Below are 22,630 nucleotides of genomic sequence, written 5' to 3' on the forward strand. Positions count from 1 at the left end.
GACATTTCAATGCATAGGAGATACTGGCACCCCATAACGAGGCCTGTGTCTTGGGAAGTAGGGGTCCTTGGACCTGAAATCAATGCGCTTCAGCTCCAAATACCCCCTGCTACATTACTGTAATGTTTCAAATTAAATTAAACCCCCGCATTCGCCTGTGAGAGGCGTACAGTTAGAGTGACTGATTCAGCCTCTCTTACTGCGCGTCTATTACAGACAAACAGACCTCGGTTGGACTCACAAAGCAGGGACCCCTGCTATGTTAATTTAATGGGCCATTATGTCTGCCCCGGCAAAATTAGTGAATGTATTTCAACCAACATGCGGCATAACGCAACATTTACCCAGGTAAATTTTGAATAACGGCCGCTGCATCTATATTCTCTCCAAGATCATCTACAATATGCTTTCCCACTGCTCACTCCACTGAAACAGCCCTCACTAAAATAACTAATGACCTCCATGCTGCCAAAGACAGAGGTCATTACACTCTGCTCATACTACTCGACCTCTCTGCAGCATTTGATACTGTGGACTACCCTCTTCTCCTTCACATTCTCCATACTCTTGGTTTTCATAACAATGCTCTATCCTGGATCTCCTCTTACCTCTCCCATCGTACTTTGTGTCTCTTTTGCTAACACCTCCTCCTCTATATATCTCTCTGTGAGTGTACCCCAGGTCTCTATCCTGGGACCTCTTCTCTTTTCTCTTTGCACACTCTCTCTATGTGACCTAATCACATCTCATGGGTTCAAATATCACCTCTATGCTGATGATGCACACATTTAATTTTCAACACCTGATCTTACACCTGCTGTACAGACCAAAGTTTCTGAATGTCTCTCTGCTATATCAAACTGGACGGCCCTCCGCCAACTTTAACTTAGCATGTCAAAAACAGAGCTCCTCATATTTCCTTCCAAACCTGGCCCTACTACCTCCTTACACATTACTGTTGGAAGTACTATCATACACCCAGTAGCACAAGCATGCTGCCTAGTGGTCACACTAGACTCCTCTTTCACATTCTCCTCTCACATTTAAAAGGTAGCTAAAACCGGTCATTTTTTATTCTGCAATTTTACAAACATACGCCCTTTCCTCTGTTGCTCAACTGCTAAAACTCTGACACAGAGCCTCATTCTCTCCTGTTTTAATTACTGTATCCTCCTGCTTTACAACCTTCCTGCATCTCACCATTCACCCCTAAAATTGTTCCTAAATGCTGCTGCCAGAATCACTCTACTCTTTCCTAAATCTGTCTCAGCATCCCCCCTGCTGAAGTGCCTCTCATGGCTTCCTATCAAATCCCGTATCACACACTCAATTATCCTCCTCTCTTTTAAAGCTTTGTACTCTTCTGCTCCTCCTTACATCTCAGCCCTAATTTCTCGCTATAAACCATCCCGACTCTTGCGTTCTGCTCAAGGATGTCTTCTCTCTACCACTTTTGTATCTAAAGCTCTCTCCTGTATTAAACCTTTCTCACTGACTGCCCCACCCCTCTGGAAGCCATTCTCCTCAATATCCAACTAGCACCCTCACTATCCAGCTTTAAGACCCACCACCTTAAAACGCACCTGCTTATTGAAACATATGAGTAGCTCCATGGCTGATACTTTACACCTCATATATGCAGTACATAAAACTTGGCCCCCTGCAGACGCACTTACCTGAATGCCCTCCTTCTGTCTCTGTATGTTTTCCTACCTACAAGTTAGATTGTAAGCTCTTTAGAGCAGGGACTCCTTTTCCTATATGTTACTTTTATGTCTGAAGCACTTCTTCCAATTATGTGTTATTTGTACTATTTGTTATTTATATGGTGTTCACTTGTACAGTATTACTGCTGTGAAGCACTATGTTCACTAATGGCCCCCACTAAATAAAGAACTACATACATTCAGTACATGTACCCCGCACTCAAAGATGAAAAAATGTAAATGACCCTTGGATTCATTCACTGTGTTACAGGAATCCTCTCTGTTCCCTGCACCACTAAAGATTACATTGTATGATTTATCACATATTGGCAGTGCTGGCTGTCATTCTGTATACTGTATCTAGCAATATTAGTAACTTTTATGTTGCTTTGTTTGTTTGTTTGTTTTGCTATTGAAGGATATAACTAGAGATGACTGTGATCAATACAAACTCAGCCCTATTTTCTTTTTGTAACTGCAAAAATACATGCCGACAATGAAAATAATAATGTAGAAAGCAGTGAGAATCTGAGACTTTGCAATTGTTTTGGATTTATTTTGTTTATGCCTCATTTGTATTAGTAAATGCCTATAGGCTTCAATTTTGTAGTTCATTTCAACTCATTTTTTTCACATTTGAATCATTTTTACTGATCTAAGTGACCATTGACATATTTTTTTACTAACTTTTACTTTTGATTGCTTTTTATTTTTTCTCAGATGCATGGTTTTATTAGGTAACTAGCATTTTATTGCGCTTTAAATTGTATTTCTATCATTTCCACTCACAAAGGATGTAAAAAAATGAACTATCAATGGTTATAAAAATCTATATTAAATATAAATTGATCTTTACACTACATATATTTCAGTAGCTAATATTCTGCACATAGTTACAATTATCTAAATGATCTTCTGTTTATGTAACTAAAATGAAATGATGTGTTCTTTATGGCATACAATTATTAAGTTGATATAAATATATATATCATCATATTTTTCTACAACAGGAGTGGTAAGAGTCATAACAATGCCTAAAACAGGGGACAACATATTTGCATATGTAAATTACTGATTTTATAACTATCAGCCTCAGCAAGAGCATACCTGCAAAAGTAGTTTGACCCATATATTTAATGTCTCCTCCTCAATTTAAATGTTAGACCATCACATTTTAAGGCTGCACTGCTTTTAATGTGCGAAGGTCACTGTAACAGGGGACTTATCCCTATTCAGAAAACTTGCCTCTATTCTAGCAGTGTGCTGGTTAATTGACCAGCACCTGGCTGATTGGAGGTTTGTTAGAGAAAAGGCTCCTCCTGAGACAGGAAGGAAAGACTCCTGAGCTCACACGTGGGCTGAACCAGGAAGGGACAGAAGTCTTGAGCGGCTGTAGGTGGACAGCCAGACAACAAGACAACAAGGGGGAGAAGACTTCTAAAACCTGAAAGCGCCATAGGACAAAAAAGGCTACACCAGGAGAGCAGAGAAGGATTCCCCCTACAGCTACCAGAGAGACAGATAAGCTTTACTTTCTAAGACTGTTGTATATCTGCACACATCAAACTATATGTTTGGGGCTGGGAACCATGCTATTTAAAGGGAGTTCTGTACTGCATATGTTTAAATAGAAATACTCCCAAGTGGAGCAGAAGCTTTGTTTGACCACTTATTTGCATACATTTGATTTTCATGTGTTTAAGAAGCAGGCACAATAAAAGCCTTATTTTAATTCACCTTAAAACCAGTCTCTATTGCGTACCTCTGCACATGTCTCTCACAGTCACCTTATATCACATCTATCTCCTCCTCTTTCTTTACATGGTATGGGAGCTTGAGAAACAAATGTAGATCATAGTATACATGTCCATTATGTAATAAATCTGTTTTTCATTTTCAGGAGAGTTGCTTGATCATAATGTACAGTATGTTGTACTGAAGAAGCAGGAGTTTGTAGAAGCTATTGTGACAGTGAGGGGGTAACCAGGCTCACTAATAAAGATCAAGCCATCTTGGTTACCTGAGTCACGTGGTGGGGTCTTTTAGTGTCAGCTCTTGGACCTGGCTGTCGTGTATGTACTGCTATGCATTGTGTGAAGATGTGCGACAACAAAGAATTGTTATGTTTTTTCCTTTCCAGGAGTGCCAGCAAGCAGAGATTGCTTGACTAGGAGGTTGAGGGTGGGTTTTGTGGAGAAAGTATTTTAAGATTGTGGATATGTACAGTAGCAGTGTTCCAGCTTTACTGGATACCCTAAAAGGTAGCTGGGAATCAGGTCAGATTCTCAGATACCTTGAAGCACAATGCTTCAAAATCCTATCCTGAAAATGTTCTTGCAATTCACCGTCAGGAGTACATGCTTCAGCACAGACCAGGAATGTAAAAAGGGGTATAGGGATATGGGTATCCCAGGTATAGTCAGGGGCCCCATGTTTTAGGGGGAATCCGCCACGGTATATGCCCAAACCCCTGGACCATAGGGGTTCAGCGTATCTCCAACTATGTATAAGGTTACGAGACTAAAATTATTTCTAAGTCCATCTTTGGTACATTTGAAGTAACCCTGAAAATGAACCTAAGCATTATTTGAAGCAAATTTTATTAAAACTTCCTATAGGAAGATCTAGGAGCTCTGAAAATTAACGTGCACATCTTTTCAGTAGATCCTAGGGGATGAGGGACTTAGAAGAATTTAGTATGATTTTTATGAACATGGTGTATAACAGTGTGTATATATATATGCCCTGTATATGAACTGGGGAATAACCGAGAGTCCGTGTTTTGGAGGTTAGTGGCTCCTCCCTTCCAGGGTTTAAGCTTGCCCCTCCCACTTTCCAAGTATGCAGTTCTTTCTTTGACATGGAGCTAGTTGGGACAGATCCAATGCGATTATTATTATTATTATTATAATTGTTATTATCTTGATAATCTATACAGAGGGTCTCTGGTGTTCATCGCCGGGCCCCGGTTTCCCCATCTGCTGCCTCATGCGCAGGAAGCTGAGCCTGACTTCCGGGTGCACCCAGCTTACGGTGCACACCGGTATATTTGTAGCGGGGGGAATTGTATTTGGGGGTGGAACGATGTTTGTATCTGGGGGGATGTTTGCATCTTGGGGTGCACTTAGTGTGTTTGTATCTGGTGGTGGTGGTGTAGTGGAGTCTGTATTTGGGGGGATAGATTTGTATTGGGAGGGGGTATTGTGTGTGTATTGGGAAGGAGTTGTGTGGGCAGTGTGGGGAGAGGGATTGTATGGAAAGTGGGTGGAATTTTCTATGTGGCCAGGAGAGGAGGGGGAAATGAGTGTGAGGAAATGGGGGATAAAGAGAGAGGGGGTAAATGAGTGATAGCGGAGCGGGGAGGCGAGAAGAGGGGTTGTAGGAGAGGGGAAGAGTGAGACAGAGGGGGAGAGAAATACAGTTGTGAAAGGGGAGGGCTTGCAAGTCCGCAAACAAGAGGTGGGGGTGTGGGGGGGGGGGGCAAATTTCTAGTCCTGGGCTGCACGAAATTAGTTTGTTGCACTGATCACTTGTGTAGAATGTTTTAAGTATGAGGGTAAATTAGATACACATTTTTGCAGAAAGGTATTAATATATTGTAACATTAACTGCTCCAAGTCTTCTTTCTAGTGTATCCTTTTTTGTGTTTCAGTTTGTGTGTGACATATGCAAGTCGTTGTAATTATTAATGTATGTCTTGGTTAATTATCATGAATGTAGTTTAATAAGTGAATTTTTTGGCTATTAATTTCTAACACACTTTAAACATTTAACTTTTGACCATTTTTTTTCAGTAACTGTTGTGTTTATTATAGCTTACTGTATTCCAGAAAATATTTAACATAATAGTACATACTCTATATGTTGATATGGTTTTATTTATATACATAATAAAATGTTAGGGACATGTGATAGATATGGGTGTTGAGGCTGGTTAACTTTAAAAACAGGTTTATTTTATTTCACACTCATTGACATGCATCTTGGTGGCAATAATCTGCTTTTTAAATACACTTTGTATAAGGCTATGCATGGTTTCAATTTACCAAGCAGCACATAACTTTTCCTTGCTACAACTGTGTTTATATTAGTCTGATAAAATTAATTACTGACTTGGATATCTAATTACAGGAATCAACTGATGAACATTAATGTGGCGATCAACGTCAACTGAAGAAGTAACATTGGCATTAGCATTACCAAAGTAAAAAGAAAATTTATATGGTGAAGGTTAATACAGTACACCTTAAAACTGGATCCTACAATTCTGCAATAAGTGTTGGAGTTTTAACTACCTGGCTGTAGGGAAGTATTTTCCAATGCTTACAAGGAACTCCTTATCGCTGCTTCTTTGGTTCCTATTTGATGGAGGTCTCATAACACCACTGCAGTCACAGCAGCCACCACAGACTTCAGCATCCAAGCAGAGAGAAAAGGTTATCACAATGCTAGAAAGGAGATCATCTGCTCAACGAGTTAAACGTGGCTGGGTATGGAATCAGTTCTTTGTGCTTGAAGAATACATGGGCTCTGAACCACAGTATGTGGGAAAGGTACATTATTTTTGTTTTGCTTCCATCATATATAAATGAAATATTCAATATATTTTTTTATATTCCAGTATATATTTCCCATTGTTATTCTTCTATTTTACTATACAGCATACAGTATTCAATTGTAAACACTTCATTGTTTTTGGTAGAATATATTGGGTCATATTTTGAGTTGTACCATTACTCTCATGTCATAGTGCTAAAATAGCACATTCATAAAATTACCCTACAGTAGATTAACAGTTTTCACTATATATAATCTATTTGACTAAAGTGTTCCCTGGCTGGAACAAAAAGAGCATTTAAAAAAAAAAAAAAATATTGCATGATGCAATTTTTTTACACTGGTTTTAAGCTGGGAGACTGTTCTCCTAACATGGGCTGAAAAGCAGCAGCTGCGGGGTCTCAGGCACACATAGGCAGTGCGGCCACAGTTTTGCAACTACTCCAACTGGTACCAGCAAAAGCAACTGGTATATCCAATACTGCTGAAACTCGAGTCACTGCTGAGCAAACAACTCTAGAGCTGAAAAAATACCACCTCAGTTGCACAAGAAAAGCACAACCCCACTGCCCATGCTAGAACATTTCTTCATTTAAAATAAGAATCAAACCCCTCCCCTCTCCATATCCCCATTCCTTTTTTCATTTCTGCAACCCCTCCAGTTTTTATTTTCTTCTTCCCCCTCTTGAAAATGCAGTAAATATTGAGGTTGCATTTTTAAAAAGAAAATTAGAATCAATCTGTCTCTCGCTCTCTCATGCTTTCTCTCGCTCTCTCGCTCTCTCTCGCTCTCTCTCACTCTCTCTCGCTCTCTCTCGCTCTCTCGCTTTCTCTCACTCTCGCTCTCTCTCGCTCTCTCTCACTCTCTTGCTCTTTCGCTCTTGCTCTCTCTCTCGCACTCTCGCTCTCTCCCACCCTTGCTCTCTTGCTCACTCTTTCTCTCTCGCTCTTGTTCTCTCGCTCTCTCTCTTGCTCTATTTAGTCAAAAAAGCTTTATTGCATGACAAAATAACATATCAGTATTGCCAAAGCATGAATACCAGGGGGTAGGGTATAATGATTACACAGCACATGAGTAACGGGGTTATTCTTTACACCAGACCACCTCATGTGCAGCCAATCAAAGCCAAGCCGGTATGAAAAGTCGGGTCCTCGGGAAATATGAATTTGCCAAGGGACATGCGCAAGTTTGCCACCTCCGTCCCTGGCTATCTCAACGCCACCCGCTGGGTCAGGCTCCACTAGGTCTGGCAGATCAAATGGCAGCCTGGACAACTGCCATTGTTCCCAGGCCGTTCCCTGCTACCCAAATTCTTTTCACACCTTTGACTTCTATGACTACTTTGAATTCCGATGTTCAGCAGACATACTGGCGCCTATGGGTTAGCCCTGGCAGTCTGTTTGGGCATAGGTTCTGAAAGTCCCCAGCACATTACTTTATAATACATTTAATAAAGCATGGTTCTAATACATTTCCTAAGTCTCTGTGTATGGGGAATAGAATTAGAAAGATGTACTTTTATTCCTACAGTATTAGCATTATTCCCCTTACACTATCTTCTGGGACTTAGTCTGGACTGTGAGAGACCCCTCAACCTTATACACAGTTGGGGCACCCAAAAACCCCATACAGTTTCTGGGTCAGTTGGGCACTAGCGGGGGTACCCCCCTTAACCTAGGGATCCCCTCAGCTACAGGGACACTTATTCATTCATCCCTGTTCCCCTGTAACAGGGGACTATTCAGAAAACTTGCCTCTAATCCAGCAGTGTGCTGGTTAATTGACCAGCACCTGGCTGATTAGAGGTGTTAGAAAAAGTCTGTCTCTGAGACAGGAAGTGAGACTCCTTAGCACACCTGTGAGCTGAACAAGGAGACATACGTCTTGAGCCTGCCAGAAGAGACTGCACGCTGCCAGCAAGACACAGGGGAAAGTACTTCTAAACCTGAAGAACAAAGAAGCCTTCCCCTACAAGAGACAGATAAGACTTTCCTTTCTAAGACTTTTTGTATATCTGCACATATCAAGATATATGTTTGGGGCTTGGAGACATACTAATCTAAAGGGAGTTGTTGACTGCATAGGTTTAACTAGAAATACTCCCAAGTGGAACAGAAGCTTTGTTTGACCCATTATTTGTTTGGATGATTTTCTTGTGTTAAAGAAACAGGTGCAATAAAAGCCTTATTTAATTTCACATTAAAACAGTCTCCATTGCATACCTCTGCACATGTCCTCTTACATATGGCGTCAGAAGTGGGACGAGAGGTGGCCCTTGAAGTTAAAAGGGGCCCCGGAGATTGCCTGTGAAATTTTTTGTGCTTTTTGCCTTAAAACAGCCAGAGGAACATAAACAAAGAATCTCATGCAGCAGAGACCAGAATTAAAGGGATACACATCCAGGCAGGAAATCTACACTGCACTGAAGAAAGCCACAAAACCACAGATGGACTCTTTTCCCCAATACCAAGAGGAGAGAGAGAGAGAGACTGCTGAAGCAGGTTAACCTTACTTGCCTATCACAATAAAGTGTAAAATGGTCATTGAAATTGGAGTTTTGCCTTACAGCCGTAGTCAGGGTTTAAGAAGTAAGTTAGCCCTTAAAAGGGATAGGCGTTTGTTGTTTTCAAATGTTTCACTGAAGCAGTGAATACAGATGGTGACCCACGAGCGGTACTGATTCTGCAAGTAAAGGCTGCCACACCGCATAGGACTACCAGCTGTGAACGGAGTATATGCAGAAAAGTGTGAAAATTGATGCAAGACTGTGCTGAAGCAGGGGAATTTTCAGCAAACAAGTGCTGAGGGTAAAATTGCCTTACCGGGGAAAAAGGAATTGCTGAGCTGTGTAAAAAGTATCCGAAAGCCAATTGCTGAGTGTTGAGTCTCCCTGCTAAGGGAGTGAAAGAAATATTCCACTGCAAAGAATATATTTTTTTTTCTGCAAGTAAAGTCTATCTATGTATCTTGGGAGTAAAACAGGCACCCAAAGTGTGAAGAGTGAATGCCATAATACCCAAAGATGAGACTGAAAATTACTGAACTCAAGCAGAAAACCAAATGCCTTTGCTTAAGCCAGAAAATGGGCAGCTAGCAAGCATTGTTCCTGGTGTAAAGAACCCCACCACATGGAGCAGTGTCCCTTCAGACCTTATTCAGACGATGAGAGTGAATGCATACACAGTACTGCTAATATTGTAAAACTTACCCAAGGGAAGAAAAAGTCTACAAAGAGGCCTGTGAGAGCTACAACCTCTACAAGCAAAATATGCCCACCTGTAGGACTACAACCATTTGGGGTTCTAGCAAATACAGTGGCAACAACTGCAATAGCGCCTCCTGAGGTCAGGAAGAAAAATACACATGATAGCCCCAAAATGGAGGACAAGGTTAAGCATTCCAACTGCGCATGACACTGATGCCCAGGGGTTCCGTGCGATTACCATCCAGCCTGGACTCAGTGTTCCATCATGCAGCTTGCGGCAAGCCATTAGCTCATTGGCTGGATGACGTCACTTCCGGTTCATTCCGGGTGGACGCCGTCAGGCAGTGGGCTTGGCATCCCATCATGCCGCTCGCGACATACTCACAGCCCATTGGCTGGATGGCGTCACATCCGGTTAACTCCCGGTATATCAATGACCTGCGCACGGGTAATGTTCTCTTTGAAAAAGCCCATTTTGCGGGTGAAACGCGTTAGAGGTGCAGGGGTATGCGTCCCCCCTCTTTTTAATCATGCTTCATTAAAGAATTGTTATACAGCACAGTCCAGCTTCAGCAACTTTTTTTTTCTGCCTCGTGGTGCCCGCTGAATTGCCTCTCCTCACCGGAACAGGCATACTTCCTCTGCTTACCACAATCAGCTTGGAGCACACAGAACCGGTGGATTCACAGTGAGTAACATTGCTGCCCCATGAGAGCTGCCCCAGGCATTATAGGATGATTTAGTACAGAGAGACTGGAGAGGTCAGGGGGGTGGTTTCACGACTCCCCCCTACAACTCTGCATAACTCTGCCACCTTGTGCCATCTAGGGGATTTATGCATACAGCCTCAAGCACGCATTTTTCACATTAAGTGACCCGGTTCATAAGCAGTTAGATACTTACATTTTTATTATTTTTTCATCATTGTGGGTTATTACAAAGCTCTGTAGCACCGGGTGATTGGGGTCCTCTACCCCATTTTTTCCTAAGCATTCCTGTAATGAACCCTACCCCACTGAAGAGTGGCCCTTCCAGTCCAATAAAGAGGAAGACATCTCTCACGGGGAACCCGAACCGAATCACACCCACAAAACACCCCAATAATGGTGGGGGTGCCTGAACTCGGTACGAACCGAAAAGACCGCTCCCTATGATGACGAATATGATCTTCAGGAGAAAGAGCGGGAGCAGCGGGTCACCAAATATTTCCGTCAGCTATTACAGTTGCAAAAAAAGCAGGGTGGATCCAGTGACGCTGCCAAAATTTCAAATGAAGATGGGGACCCCAGTATTCCTGAGGGGACAGTGTCATCCAAAACAAAAAGGTGAAAAAAGAAAAGCGGTTCTTCACTTACCGTGGAAGGAACAGACACATCTGCAGATCTTGCGGAGGAAAAGGGGGTCCGAAATGCCCTGCAGCCTAGAGAAAACGGAGAAGTCGTCCTGCGGATGACCGAATATCCAGAGGGCCCAAGGCAGAAGTCGTGTACCCCAAAGAAGTGTCTGTCCGGTGCTAATAGTGAGGAACCCTCAACCAACCATCCCAGGGAAGCGGAGCCAGAACCAGTGAGTGACGATCCCTTGACCAGCCCTGGTGATGCCCTGAAGGTTGCCAGGCGTGACTGTGATCTGCTCCGGGAACAATTGAAACTGAAGAAAGATGATTGCGCAGAGCTACTGAAAAATAACGTGAAGCTACAGAAAGATGTGCTCACAATGTAATCTTTGGCCAGGACAGAATTGGACGATCTCAAGACTGAGCTAGATACTGCAAACGCTACTATTACCGCCATGGATGAAAAGCAGAGCCAATCTGATAAAATGATGGCTAAGCTGAAGCGGAAGTATGAGGAGGCACTGAAGGAGATGACAGTCTTTCAGCAAGAGGTTCACACTCTTCGTGTAGAGCTGAATGCCTCACAACAGGAGGTCAACAGTGTCCGGACAGAGGTGGACGTATCTCAGAAGGCGGTTCATACACTCCGCAGAGCACTGGATGCCTCACATCATGAGATCAACAGCTGCCGCACAGAACTGGAATTCTCCAGAAAGGAACTTCACAGTCTCACTGAGGAGCTGGACATTTCAAAGAAAACTATCCTCCATCTTAACTTAGATCTCAAAGTCTCTCAGAAGGAGCTTCAGAACCTAAACCTGGAGATGGAAGTCTCACGCCAGGAGACAGCCCGCCTCCAAGCAGATGTGCAAAAATGGACGGTGGACTGCAAGTAGGCCCTGAATTGTACAAAGACTGAAAAAGGAGAAAATGTAAGATTAAAAAAAGAAAATTCGGAGTTGACAAAACACGTCAATGGAAAGAATGAAAAGCTACACGAGCTTGAAAAAATAAAGAAACGGTTGGAAGATGAAAAATTTGAAGCAGAGCACCGACTGAAGAACCAACTGCAAGGTCTGCGTACACACCTCCAGAATGTCGAGGAGAAGCAGCGAACTCTGCAGGAAGAAAATCTGCAGGCTGCTAAGTAAATACAAGTGCTGCAGGAACGTCTGATTACCCAGTGCGTCCTTGCAAAGCAGCAGGATAAACTGAAGGCTACCCTGACCATCACCAAAGCATCGCTAGAGGCTAAGCTTAGAGGCCAGGTGACTCGGTACAAGAGGGAGCGCAAAAAGGTCCAGAAACTGAGACGACTATCTGCGGCCCAAGCGAAGAAGTTCACAGTGCTCCTCAAAATAAAGAATGATAGGTGGAAGCAATCTCAGAGAAAGCACAGGGAAGAAATAAAGACCCTGAAAGGAGAATGGCAGGAAACACTCAAGAAACAGAGTGAGACTCTGCAGCCCAGTAACTTACAGATGCCTCCAATACGGGAAAAGGTATTGGCTCTGTCCAAGCATCGGTATCCCACAGTAACCAAAAGCCCGTGAGGACAAGGGTACAGTGAGAGCTTGGGACACCACTCACCTTCAAAACAAGATTACGAAGTTTGAGCCACCTAAGAAAGCACTAGCTAAACCTGCAACCGCGCAACAGGTAACAAACAGTGGTAGGAGTGCAGAATCAAAGCCAGAAGAATCCTTAGCTGAGGAAGCTGAAAAGATAGGACATTCTCTGGAAATGGAGCTGGAATCGCAACTCAATCCCAAACAAGCTGATCTGGCGACTACATTGATTGGGAAAAGTGCAGCAAGACAGCTTCAAGAACTGAGGGCTCAAGAGGCTGTTCTTGGGCGCTCTTGTGATACCAGGAAATGGACATTTGGTGCTAAAGTGGAGCACATGGGAAGGATGTCGAGAGAGAGCAATTTGCATTGGCGCTCTGCGACCGTCGCCATACTGTCTGCCTACAAAAAGAGGAGTGTCCGACACAGGGGAAAGCTCAGGACCACGTGGTCAGTAAAAAGTAAAAAGAATGTACTTAGGAAAAGTTCTCCTTGAGCGACTGAGGACTGCTGATCTCAAGCACCTTCTGTGGGAGACACACCTAAACTGGAGGAAGGGCTCCAATCCCAGCAGGACTGAGCAATCCCATCGGATTAACACAGCAGGGGTCCCTGGCAGTCCCATTCAGTTTGAATGCCCCAATATGGGTAGAGTTAAACTTGGGTCAGAGGGCACCTGGTGAGCCCTCCGGCAGACATGGAATCCCTGATTGCGCCGGCCATTTAAAAAAAAAATCGCGATCCCGGTTATAACGTGGTGTCATTCTGTGGCCCCCAAGCACCGTGTTATAATGGGTTCAGCTGTATTAAGCAGAGATTTTTTTCACTGAACACTACAGCGCTAGTAATAGGTTTCAAACTTTTTTTGTGTTTTGTTATATGTCAATGAAATTTTTTTTTTCAATTAGTAGAGGAGAGGGATCCTTTCTCTCACGTGTTGTGAATTTCATAAAAGAACAGGGAATGATAATTGGGGTAAAAGTTATTCTCGTAATCCTCAACATTGTAATCATTATTCGACTCCTAACTGGAATACGAATAATTATAGAGGACGGGACCATAAAAGATCTTATCCAAAACAGAAATATGAAAAATGGAGAGAATATGAACCTACTGTCGGGTCCCCAGGAATTATGGGTACCAATCTAGGCCACAAGAACCCTCTGAACCCACTGTACCCCAGGCAGGGTGATGCAGATGTCTTTCTGATTCTCCTTTTTTAGGAGAAAAGGAGTCTACAGAAGATCAATATCTTGCAACAAGAACCGCCAAATAACCTGTGGCTCCATTCAAACAGATTCAACTCATTGAGAGAGGTATCCAAAATTGCATCTCCATTGAAGAGAAAAAGAAAAAGTGGAGAGGAACCAGAGGGGGGAGAGGGTGTATTAAAAAAAAGAAAATGAAGTATAACCAGTAGGGATATTCAATCTGAGCAATTTGGAACTTTCTCAAGGTCAGATTTCTGTTCTAAATAAAGGATTGGATTTTGCACCAAATATAGGGCTTAATTCATTGAAATTGTTTATTGATGTCCACAAATACAATACCTTAGAAAGGTAACTCTTAAAAGATATTTTTTTTAAACAGAGTGCGGAAGTTAGGAACTATCAATATGATACATCATTATTTATTTAACAGTACGGATTAATATGTCCATTCAAACCTCAAGCCAAAATCTACGTTTTATCCACAGTTCTGTAAAGGAAATGGTGTGTAACTGTTCTTCCAAATGATAACTAGTAACTTTGAAAAACTTCAACAACAGGACTGTAAAAATAAAAAGAAATTTAATTTAATAAAAAATGGAACATCAAGCTCTTTTAGAACTTCAGTCTAGTCAAGAAATTGTTATAAAACAAGCCGACAAGGGAGGAGGGATTGTAATTATGTCCTGGGAAGACTATTTGAAGGAAGCTAACAGAATTTTGGGTGATACAACGACCTATAAAATTTTGAATAGCGATCCCATAAATCCCATTCACAAGAAACTAGATAAAATACTTCTAGATGGGAAACAAATGAGGGATCATTAATAATTCGGAATTTCAATATTTATTCAATACATTTCTGAAACTTCCCATATTCTATTTTATTCACAAAGATAAGCCAAAACCGGAAGGCAAACCGATTATATAAAGAATCAATTAAACCACACAAAACTTGTCGGAGTATATCAATCTTTTCCTGCAAAAATATGTAGTCAAACTCCCTTCCTATTTAAGGGATACAATCCAGGTAATCAATTTAATCGAGCAATGAAAAAGAGATTGGAGTATAATACTCCCTAGCGGCCCCACTTCAGCCGAATCCAGCAGTAATACAGTTGTAATTGTTTCTTTGTAATACTTCTCAGGGACGTCCCATATGTGGAATTTAACCCCTTGTTGTCTCATAAATAAATAACAGTGTTAAAGTATCCCCAATAGCCTCTGACCCAAGGAATATCTTGCATGGGGTAAACTCATAAATGAAACAGACTCACTGTTTGATTTGAGAAAGGGCTCCTGGACGTCAGCGTGCTCCAACCGGGATAAACGTGGATAGTGGATAGATGAAGAACTCAGGCGGTGCATCTGCTCATGAGAAGAAATGCTGCAGACGGGACTCTTTACTGGTAAATAGCTTTATTGGCACATAGCAGCCGAAAAAGACACACTCTTACGCATTTTGCGCGTCACTCCGCGCTTTATCAAGCGAAACGCGTAAGAGTGTGTCTTTTTCGGCTGCTATGTGCCAATAAAGCTATTTACCAGTAAAGAGTCCTGGTCTGCAGCATTTCTTCTCGTGAGCAGATGCACCGCCTGAGTTCTTCTCCAATCCACTATCCAAATTTAATCGAGCAGATGGATTGGGAAAAAGATTTTATTTTTATAACATGTGATGGGACTTCATTGCACATGAGCATTAAGCATAATAGAGGTTTACAAGCAATAGAATAATTTCTTTAAAAAAATGTATCACTGAAAAATAAACAAATAGCCTTTCTAATCTTGGCAATAGAATTTACAAATGCAGCAGCCAGGATTTGACCATTTCTCGAAAACAAATTTGAGATCTCCCCGAGATCCTCACTAGATTTGCTGCAGCAGACTAATGGCCCATCAGTTTAACACAGCAGGGGCCCACGCTGGGTTAATCAGACTGGTGTCTACCTGTCTGTAAGAAATGCGCAGTAAGAGATAGATTGAATCATTCACTGTACCTGCGCGCCTCTAACAGGCGATCACAGTGGTTTTATTTAATTTTAACATTACAGTATTGTAGCTGGGGGTTTCTGGAGCTGAACAACATTGATTTTGGTCCGGCGACCCCCTACTTCTAGAGTTACCGGCCCCAGTATGTGGTGCCAGTATCCCAGCAATGTTAAATTCCTGTGGGTCACGTGGGATTCAAATTCTGCAGGAGAATACTGGCACCCCAACAGCTGTTCTGTCAGAGAGACCCTGTTAAACTTGTGCTGCACATATTCACTCCGAGTATTATCCCTTGCAGATGATATTAACCCACATGGATTAATCTGAGCAGGCACAAAACATTTCATCACCATGCTTTTTTTAAGGATGGTTTGTTTGGGACCCTCAAAATCTGAAACCTCACAAACCTAGGGTGTCCAGATCCCTATAGCACAAACTTAAAGACACAAACCAGACCATTAATTTGTACTTGGATCCGAATCCAGGACAGAAACAATTTAAATAACATTTATTCCTTACGCCCCTGACTGTCTGATGCACCCATGTGGCTTAGAGGGGTTTAAGAGGACATGAGGAGGGACCACTCTCTTCAAATACTGCCCCATAAAATTACCCCCAAGTGTGTCCCTAAATCCAGTGCAGCTATAGGAACCACAGGGTCACTACATCTTTGATGGTTCCTGTACCTTGCCTCCTTTGACACAAGGATCCAATACATTAAGAGAGGGCACACATTAACTCTTGGAGTGGCAGGCAACCCCAGAAGACTTTAAAGCTGCATTGGAAGAGTTAAGGACACTCCTTCCATTTCTCTCTCTTCCCCCATGCTACTCTTTCTCCCTCCCCCTATATAACTCTTCCCATTCTTGTCCTGCCACATTTCCTGTCATCCCATACCACTTTCTTCTCCCCTTCCATGTCACCTTCTCTTCCCCTTCATGTCACTCTTCCCCACACATTACACTCCCACACTCTCCCCTCCAACATCATATACAGTGTGCATGTGTGTATATATATACTATACATATATTGGAAAAAATGGCTACAAACACAAAGGGTAATGCCTATAAAATGGTTTTGGTGGTGCACAGTAGAGGGAACGAGGTATATGAGAAGGTTCCCTTGGGGACTGAAACAAAAGGCTTTAGTCTACACTCTGAAAACGTAAATTACACCTCTTTTTCATCTGCTGTGCTGGTACATTGGATCACTCTTGTGATTAGTTTGACTTATACACACACACATATACCGGTATATACACATACACATACAAGGGGAGTGCACAAAAATGCTAATAGTGTGATATTGTTTTTTTCACTCTGTCATAAACAATGCATTGTAAGTATTACTCGCATATTCAACAATAATAAAAAAGCATATTAGTATATACTGTTAGATCTTTTCAACCATGGCCTAGTTCTGTCATTGTTCCAATTAATATGGGTTTCCAGCAGTAAACCCTGTTCCAAAGAAGTCTGCTCAGAGGTTTGAAAGTATTGAAGCCAAAGAGGGACAAGATTATCCAAAAGTTAACGTTCGTAGCCATTTCACATTATGCGCTTCATGGTTATACTACTTCATCATGGGTAATGACTGCCGGGATATCCATCCATTCCTTTTATAGTAAACATAAATGAACCTCATTGGTTGATGTTTTCAATATACAACAGTTACAGCATTCGTAATTCATATACATCTTTTTTTTTAAATGTATCCATATTAAGTGGCTCTCACAGATATAAAAATACAAAATGTCACAAAATCAATCACTGTAACAGTAGTAGAATTTAAAAAAAATTAAAAAACAGAGAGAGAAAGCAGAGGGGGAAGAGGGAGAAAAAAGGCAATTTAACTAATCTACCCCTGGGATCATAACGTTGTGGCATATTGCAACTGCAAATTATCTACCTCATAAAGCTTTTTGAATCAACGCTAAAAAATTAGAAGTAATAAAGAACACATACAAGTATATGCAAATTAATATATAATATAAAAATAAAAAATACTGTAGCACTCTATAAATAAGGTTTTAATCCATCAAGCACGCATAAGGGGTCAAATACAGAAAAAGGAAGCAACGTTTAGGACCTCTATCAAGCTCCTACCTCAATGTGCTGCACACTGGGTACATATATAGTGAATAAGACACAAATTAATCAATCACAGATGGTGCTAGAATTTGAAACTCCCAGCCTTGTATGGTGGCTGAAAGAGATCATTCTCACAATAGCTATGTGTGCAGTGGCTAATCGAAGAGAAGTGGTGCAACCTGAACAAGGGGATCAAAAATTATATATAGGTGTAGTGGGTGACAAAGGCTGAAGCCCACATATTTATGGAAAATGGGTGGTGCTCAAGTGCTTGGTCCTGTCTTCATAATTATGATCCAATAATAAGAAGGATAACAGCACTGGGAACTATTAGCAATAAAACAGTATTTCTAATGAAAGTCTTAAACCTGTATGAGGGGCTCTATATCAACCTGAAGCTAGGGGATGGGCAGGACAATACCCCTCCCCTCCTCAATGGGATGGCTCTTAAGTAAGTAATCATTTACTCACTGTTGTCCCCAGGACTCTTCCTTAGCGTGCAGCAGTGTCCAGATCCAGAGATATCCAAAAAGAATGTATGTGCAGTGCACACAGCAAATAGAGAAGCTGGTCTTGCAAAATAAGCTACTTTATTGAAATTGCATAAAAAACGGAGGGTGCAACACTCCTACGTGTTTCGTGCAAAAAACACACTTTATCAAGGAGTCCACACAGTAAAGCAAACATTCTATTTAAGCCACAGCTGATTGCCGAGTTTTGCGCCAAACGGGAATGACGTCACTTCCCATCATGCCCCACACTCGGTGCTCATGCATGCGCAACAAACACTGGAGAGAAAGAGAATCCCCACCCCAGACCAATCAATAGGCTCAGTGAAGCCCACATATAGGTTACATCGAAGTACTTCTTGACTCTGTAGTCTGTGTTAGCACTCCCTCTGGGCAGATTTCCAGTAACAGAAAAGAGATATACCTACTGTAGTACCATATTACACTGTCAATAGCTACTAATGTCTGCCACCAAGTGAACCAGCAATCAATAGATTGCATCCAAACAATAAACATTATTAAAAACCTTGTGGAGCACCTGTACATATCACAACTACAGTAGCTTACTATTAACAATGGTATAACTCACTTAATTAAACAGAACATTAAACAATATTTTTAGAAAACAAAACATATCCAGAGATCAAAGTAGAAACAGTATGACATAGTTATCCCAGTTGGAACCCATCATAACGGTTCTAACTAATAAGAATGTCCAACAGGGAATGTGACTCATTAGAGTTCAGGTATCCATCCGAGTCCGTACCAGAAGGAGGGGGAACCAATATGGGTGGCAAGTACCCAGTGATGTCTGTTGCGGTCAATATATACTGTGTCTAAGTGTCAACAACTAAGCCAAATCAACCGGTTACTCACCCATGTACTAACATAATGTTAGATTAGGTAGTCCTCCCTGGTGCATCCAAAGTTGACCAAATGACATCGTCTGAGACTTCCTGTAAACCATGGGTAATATGCTGCAGTGAGGTGAGGCAATAGAATAGATCAAAAATAATCTCACAGTAGGAGGTGTAGAAAGAAGGCCACGATGGCAAAGATGGCCTGCAGCCAGACCGAGTCATAAGAAACCAGCAGCTCTAGGATCGAACTGAAAGGCATCCTAAGGCACCTGACATTGAACCTGGATCCTGTACACTTTACTCCAGCTGCTGGAATATTCCGACTCGGGCTCTACCTGAATAAAAGAAAATCACACTATATTAGTGAGGTCATACTCTTTGTTCAGGCCCCCTGGATGTAGCGTACCCAGTTCCCGAATCCAAAATGCCTCCCTTTTCCTAAGTTGGCGCAACCTACTGCCATCTCTCCGAGGTTTAGGTACCACCTCAATGATTTGGAAATGTAGCTGACTTACGCTATGCCCAGCATGTAGGAAATGTGCAGACATGTGTTGGTTCAGCACTTTGCACCAAATTGTGTACTTGTGCTGACTAATACATTCTTTGGTTTAATGTATGCCAACCCACATGGACAATTTAATAGATACACCAAGAATTCTGAGTTGCATGTAGCATAATATTTGACACAATATTTCTTACCTGTACGTGGGTGAGTAAATGAAGGACCTTTCACACATTCCCACACTGAGCACAGGATAGACAAGGAAAGGTCCCACGGATAGCTGCCCATTTAAACCGGGACCCTATAGGTTATCCAGAACCCAAATCTCCCCATACCAGGGCATCCCTCAACATATGGGCCATGAGTGGGGGAGCTGAAAATATCTGGACTAGTAATGGGTCTGAATCAATAAGATGCCAATGTTTCCTGAGTATCTGACTTATCCTTGGACTTTCTGTACTGAATGTGCTTACAAAAGGAATCCTCTTGATTTGGGCTTTATTTCATGTAGGTGTAAGTAGGGTCTCCCTATTCAAGCCAGCAACTCTGTCTAGTTCACCACTAAGTTCTAACTCAGAATACCCCCATGCTTTGAATTTATTAGTCATCTAAGGCTTTATTTATTGAATTTATTTATTGAATTTATTAGTCATCATTAGGTTTTCTTCAAGCCTGTGTGGTTCACTAATGATTCTTTTAACCCTATACAATTGGCTGCTTGGAAAAAAGAGCAAATAGTGCTCATGGGATGGAAACTACTATGATGTCATAATGTGTTCCGATCTGTACCCTTGTTAAAGAAATCAGTTTGAATCTTGTCTTCCAACTTGTATACTTGTGTATCCAGGAAGCAAACCTCTTGCTTATCATAATGCAGAGTGAAAGTAATAGTAGGCAGGGATTTATTAAGATCATCAATGAACAGTAATAAATCACTAGGGGTGCCTGACCAAACCATGAATATATTGTATATATACAATGCAGCGGCCATTATTCGAACAAATATTGAAATTAATTTTTCTGTTATCCTCACAAGTTTTGCTGGGGCAGAATATAATGGCCCATCGGATTAATACAGACATTCTGCCTGTCTGTAATAGATGCGCATAAAGAGATAGGCTGAATCAGTCACTTTAACTGCCTGCCTCTCAAAGGCGATCGTGGGTTTTTTATTTAATTTTAAACATTATAGTAATGTAGCAGGGGGTCTCCAGAGCTGAACGGCATTGATTTCAGTTCTGGGGACCCCCTACTTTCCGAGATACAGGCCCCATTATGGGGTGCCAGTATCTCCTATGCCAGGGGTGAGCATACTTTTTATGCCGAGCCCCCCTTTTTATCCATGAAATTTTTCGCCCCCCCCTACCTGATGTAATCACAATCACAATCACTCTTGCAAAATTAGACTGTGTCCACGCTGGCGCTGAGAACGATGACATCACTAACTCTCCAAGCATGAGCACAGGCTGCATAATTTTGCAAGCACGAGCGGGGAAGTGTTTTCACTTTTTTTCCCCATTATTTCTTAACATTCATAGTATGATTGATATAGTGGCAGCCTACCCTTTCACTTGCAGAGAATCGCAGCGAAGCAGGTTGCCAGCACAGAGAGCAGGAACACAGCGCTATTGCAGGGCAGACACCATTTGACGTCACAGCACTCGAGCATGCTTCACCCCCCGTACCTCCAAAACCCCAGCGCGTGTGCACACAAACACCATCACTTGGCCGCCACGTGCACATCATCAACTGCCCGCCCACGCACATCTTCTTGGCCACCCGCGCACAGCTTTTTCACCCTCCCACGCACAGCGTCTGCCAGCCGCACACCCAGGTTTCGTGCACGCACCCCCGTAATAATCTTGCGCCCCCCCATTTGTGCACCACTTCATTTAATCACAACACACACACAATCACAACACACACAACCAACATACACAACTCAATCACAACAAACACACACACAATCACAAAACACACACAGATAACCAACAGACACACCACACACACACACACACAGACACAACCCACAACACATACTCAATCACAACCAACACCGACACAACACCCACACACACAGCACACACAACACACACAATCCCAACCAACACAGACACAACACAAACAATCATAACACCCACACACACAATCACAACCAACACAACACACACAGACACAACACACACTCAATCACAACACACACACACACACTCAATCACAACCAACACAGACACAACACACACACACACACTCAATCACAACAACCACAGCACAACCAACACACTCAATCAGAACACCCACACACACACAGCACACACTCAATCACAACCAACACAACACACACACAATCACAGACAAGACACACTCAATCACACCAACCACAGCACACCCAAAACACTCAATCAGAACACACACACACACACACTGCACACATACTCAATTACAACACACACAGACAACACACTCATATCACAACCAACAGAGACACAACACTCAATCACAACACCCACTCACTCACAATACACACACAATACACACACAGACACAACACCCAGACACACAGCACACACTCAATCACAACCGACACAACACACACACAGACACAACACACACTCAATTACAACACACAAACACTCAATCACAACAGACACAACACACCCAATCACTGACAAGATACACTCAATCACAACCAACACAGACAACACACATACTGAATCACAACACACACAGACACAACATACACACACAGACACAACACAAACATTCATACCACAACACACACACTCATATCACAACACACACAATCATATCACAACAGACACACACACTTTCATCTGCAGGGGAGAGTATTAAGCCTGCTCCGTGTGCTGCTGAAAACTGGGGCGCGTAACAGACAGGAGGAGGGTTTGTCTGTGTGCAGGGAAGGCCCTGCCCCCACAGCAATGCCCCTCCCCTGCAGCAGGCAGACAGCACAGAGAAGCAGCAGCATGGAGAAGCCCCACCCCACAGAAAGCCACAGGGAAGCAGCAGCACGGAGCTTGGCTGCCCGATCACAACTCTGCCTGCCCCCAGGTTTCGCCGCACGCAGCCTGCAACCCC

The 22,630-nt window shown here is 42.4% G+C and overlaps 1 protein-coding gene across 2 annotated transcripts in view; it reads left to right on the forward strand.

Moving 5' to 3' along the window:
- CDH12 (cadherin 12) overlaps window positions 1-22,630 on the forward strand; it is a 1,010,774-nt gene that overhangs the window by 407,749 nt on the left and 580,395 nt on the right. For both annotated transcript variants that reach the window (XM_075585916.1, XM_075585915.1), the window contains exon 2: window positions 5,838-6,259. In XM_075585916.1, the coding sequence (XP_075442031.1) occupies window positions 6,026-6,259 (234 nt within the window). In that variant the 5' untranslated portion in view covers window positions 5,838-6,025. The remainder of the gene's footprint in view (window positions 1-5,837; window positions 6,260-22,630) is intronic.

The sequence above is a fragment of the Ascaphus truei genome, chromosome 2 (genome assembly GCF_040206685.1).
Source record: "Ascaphus truei isolate aAscTru1 chromosome 2, aAscTru1.hap1, whole genome shotgun sequence".
Classification (NCBI taxonomy): domain Eukaryota; kingdom Metazoa; phylum Chordata; class Amphibia; order Anura; family Ascaphidae; genus Ascaphus; species Ascaphus truei.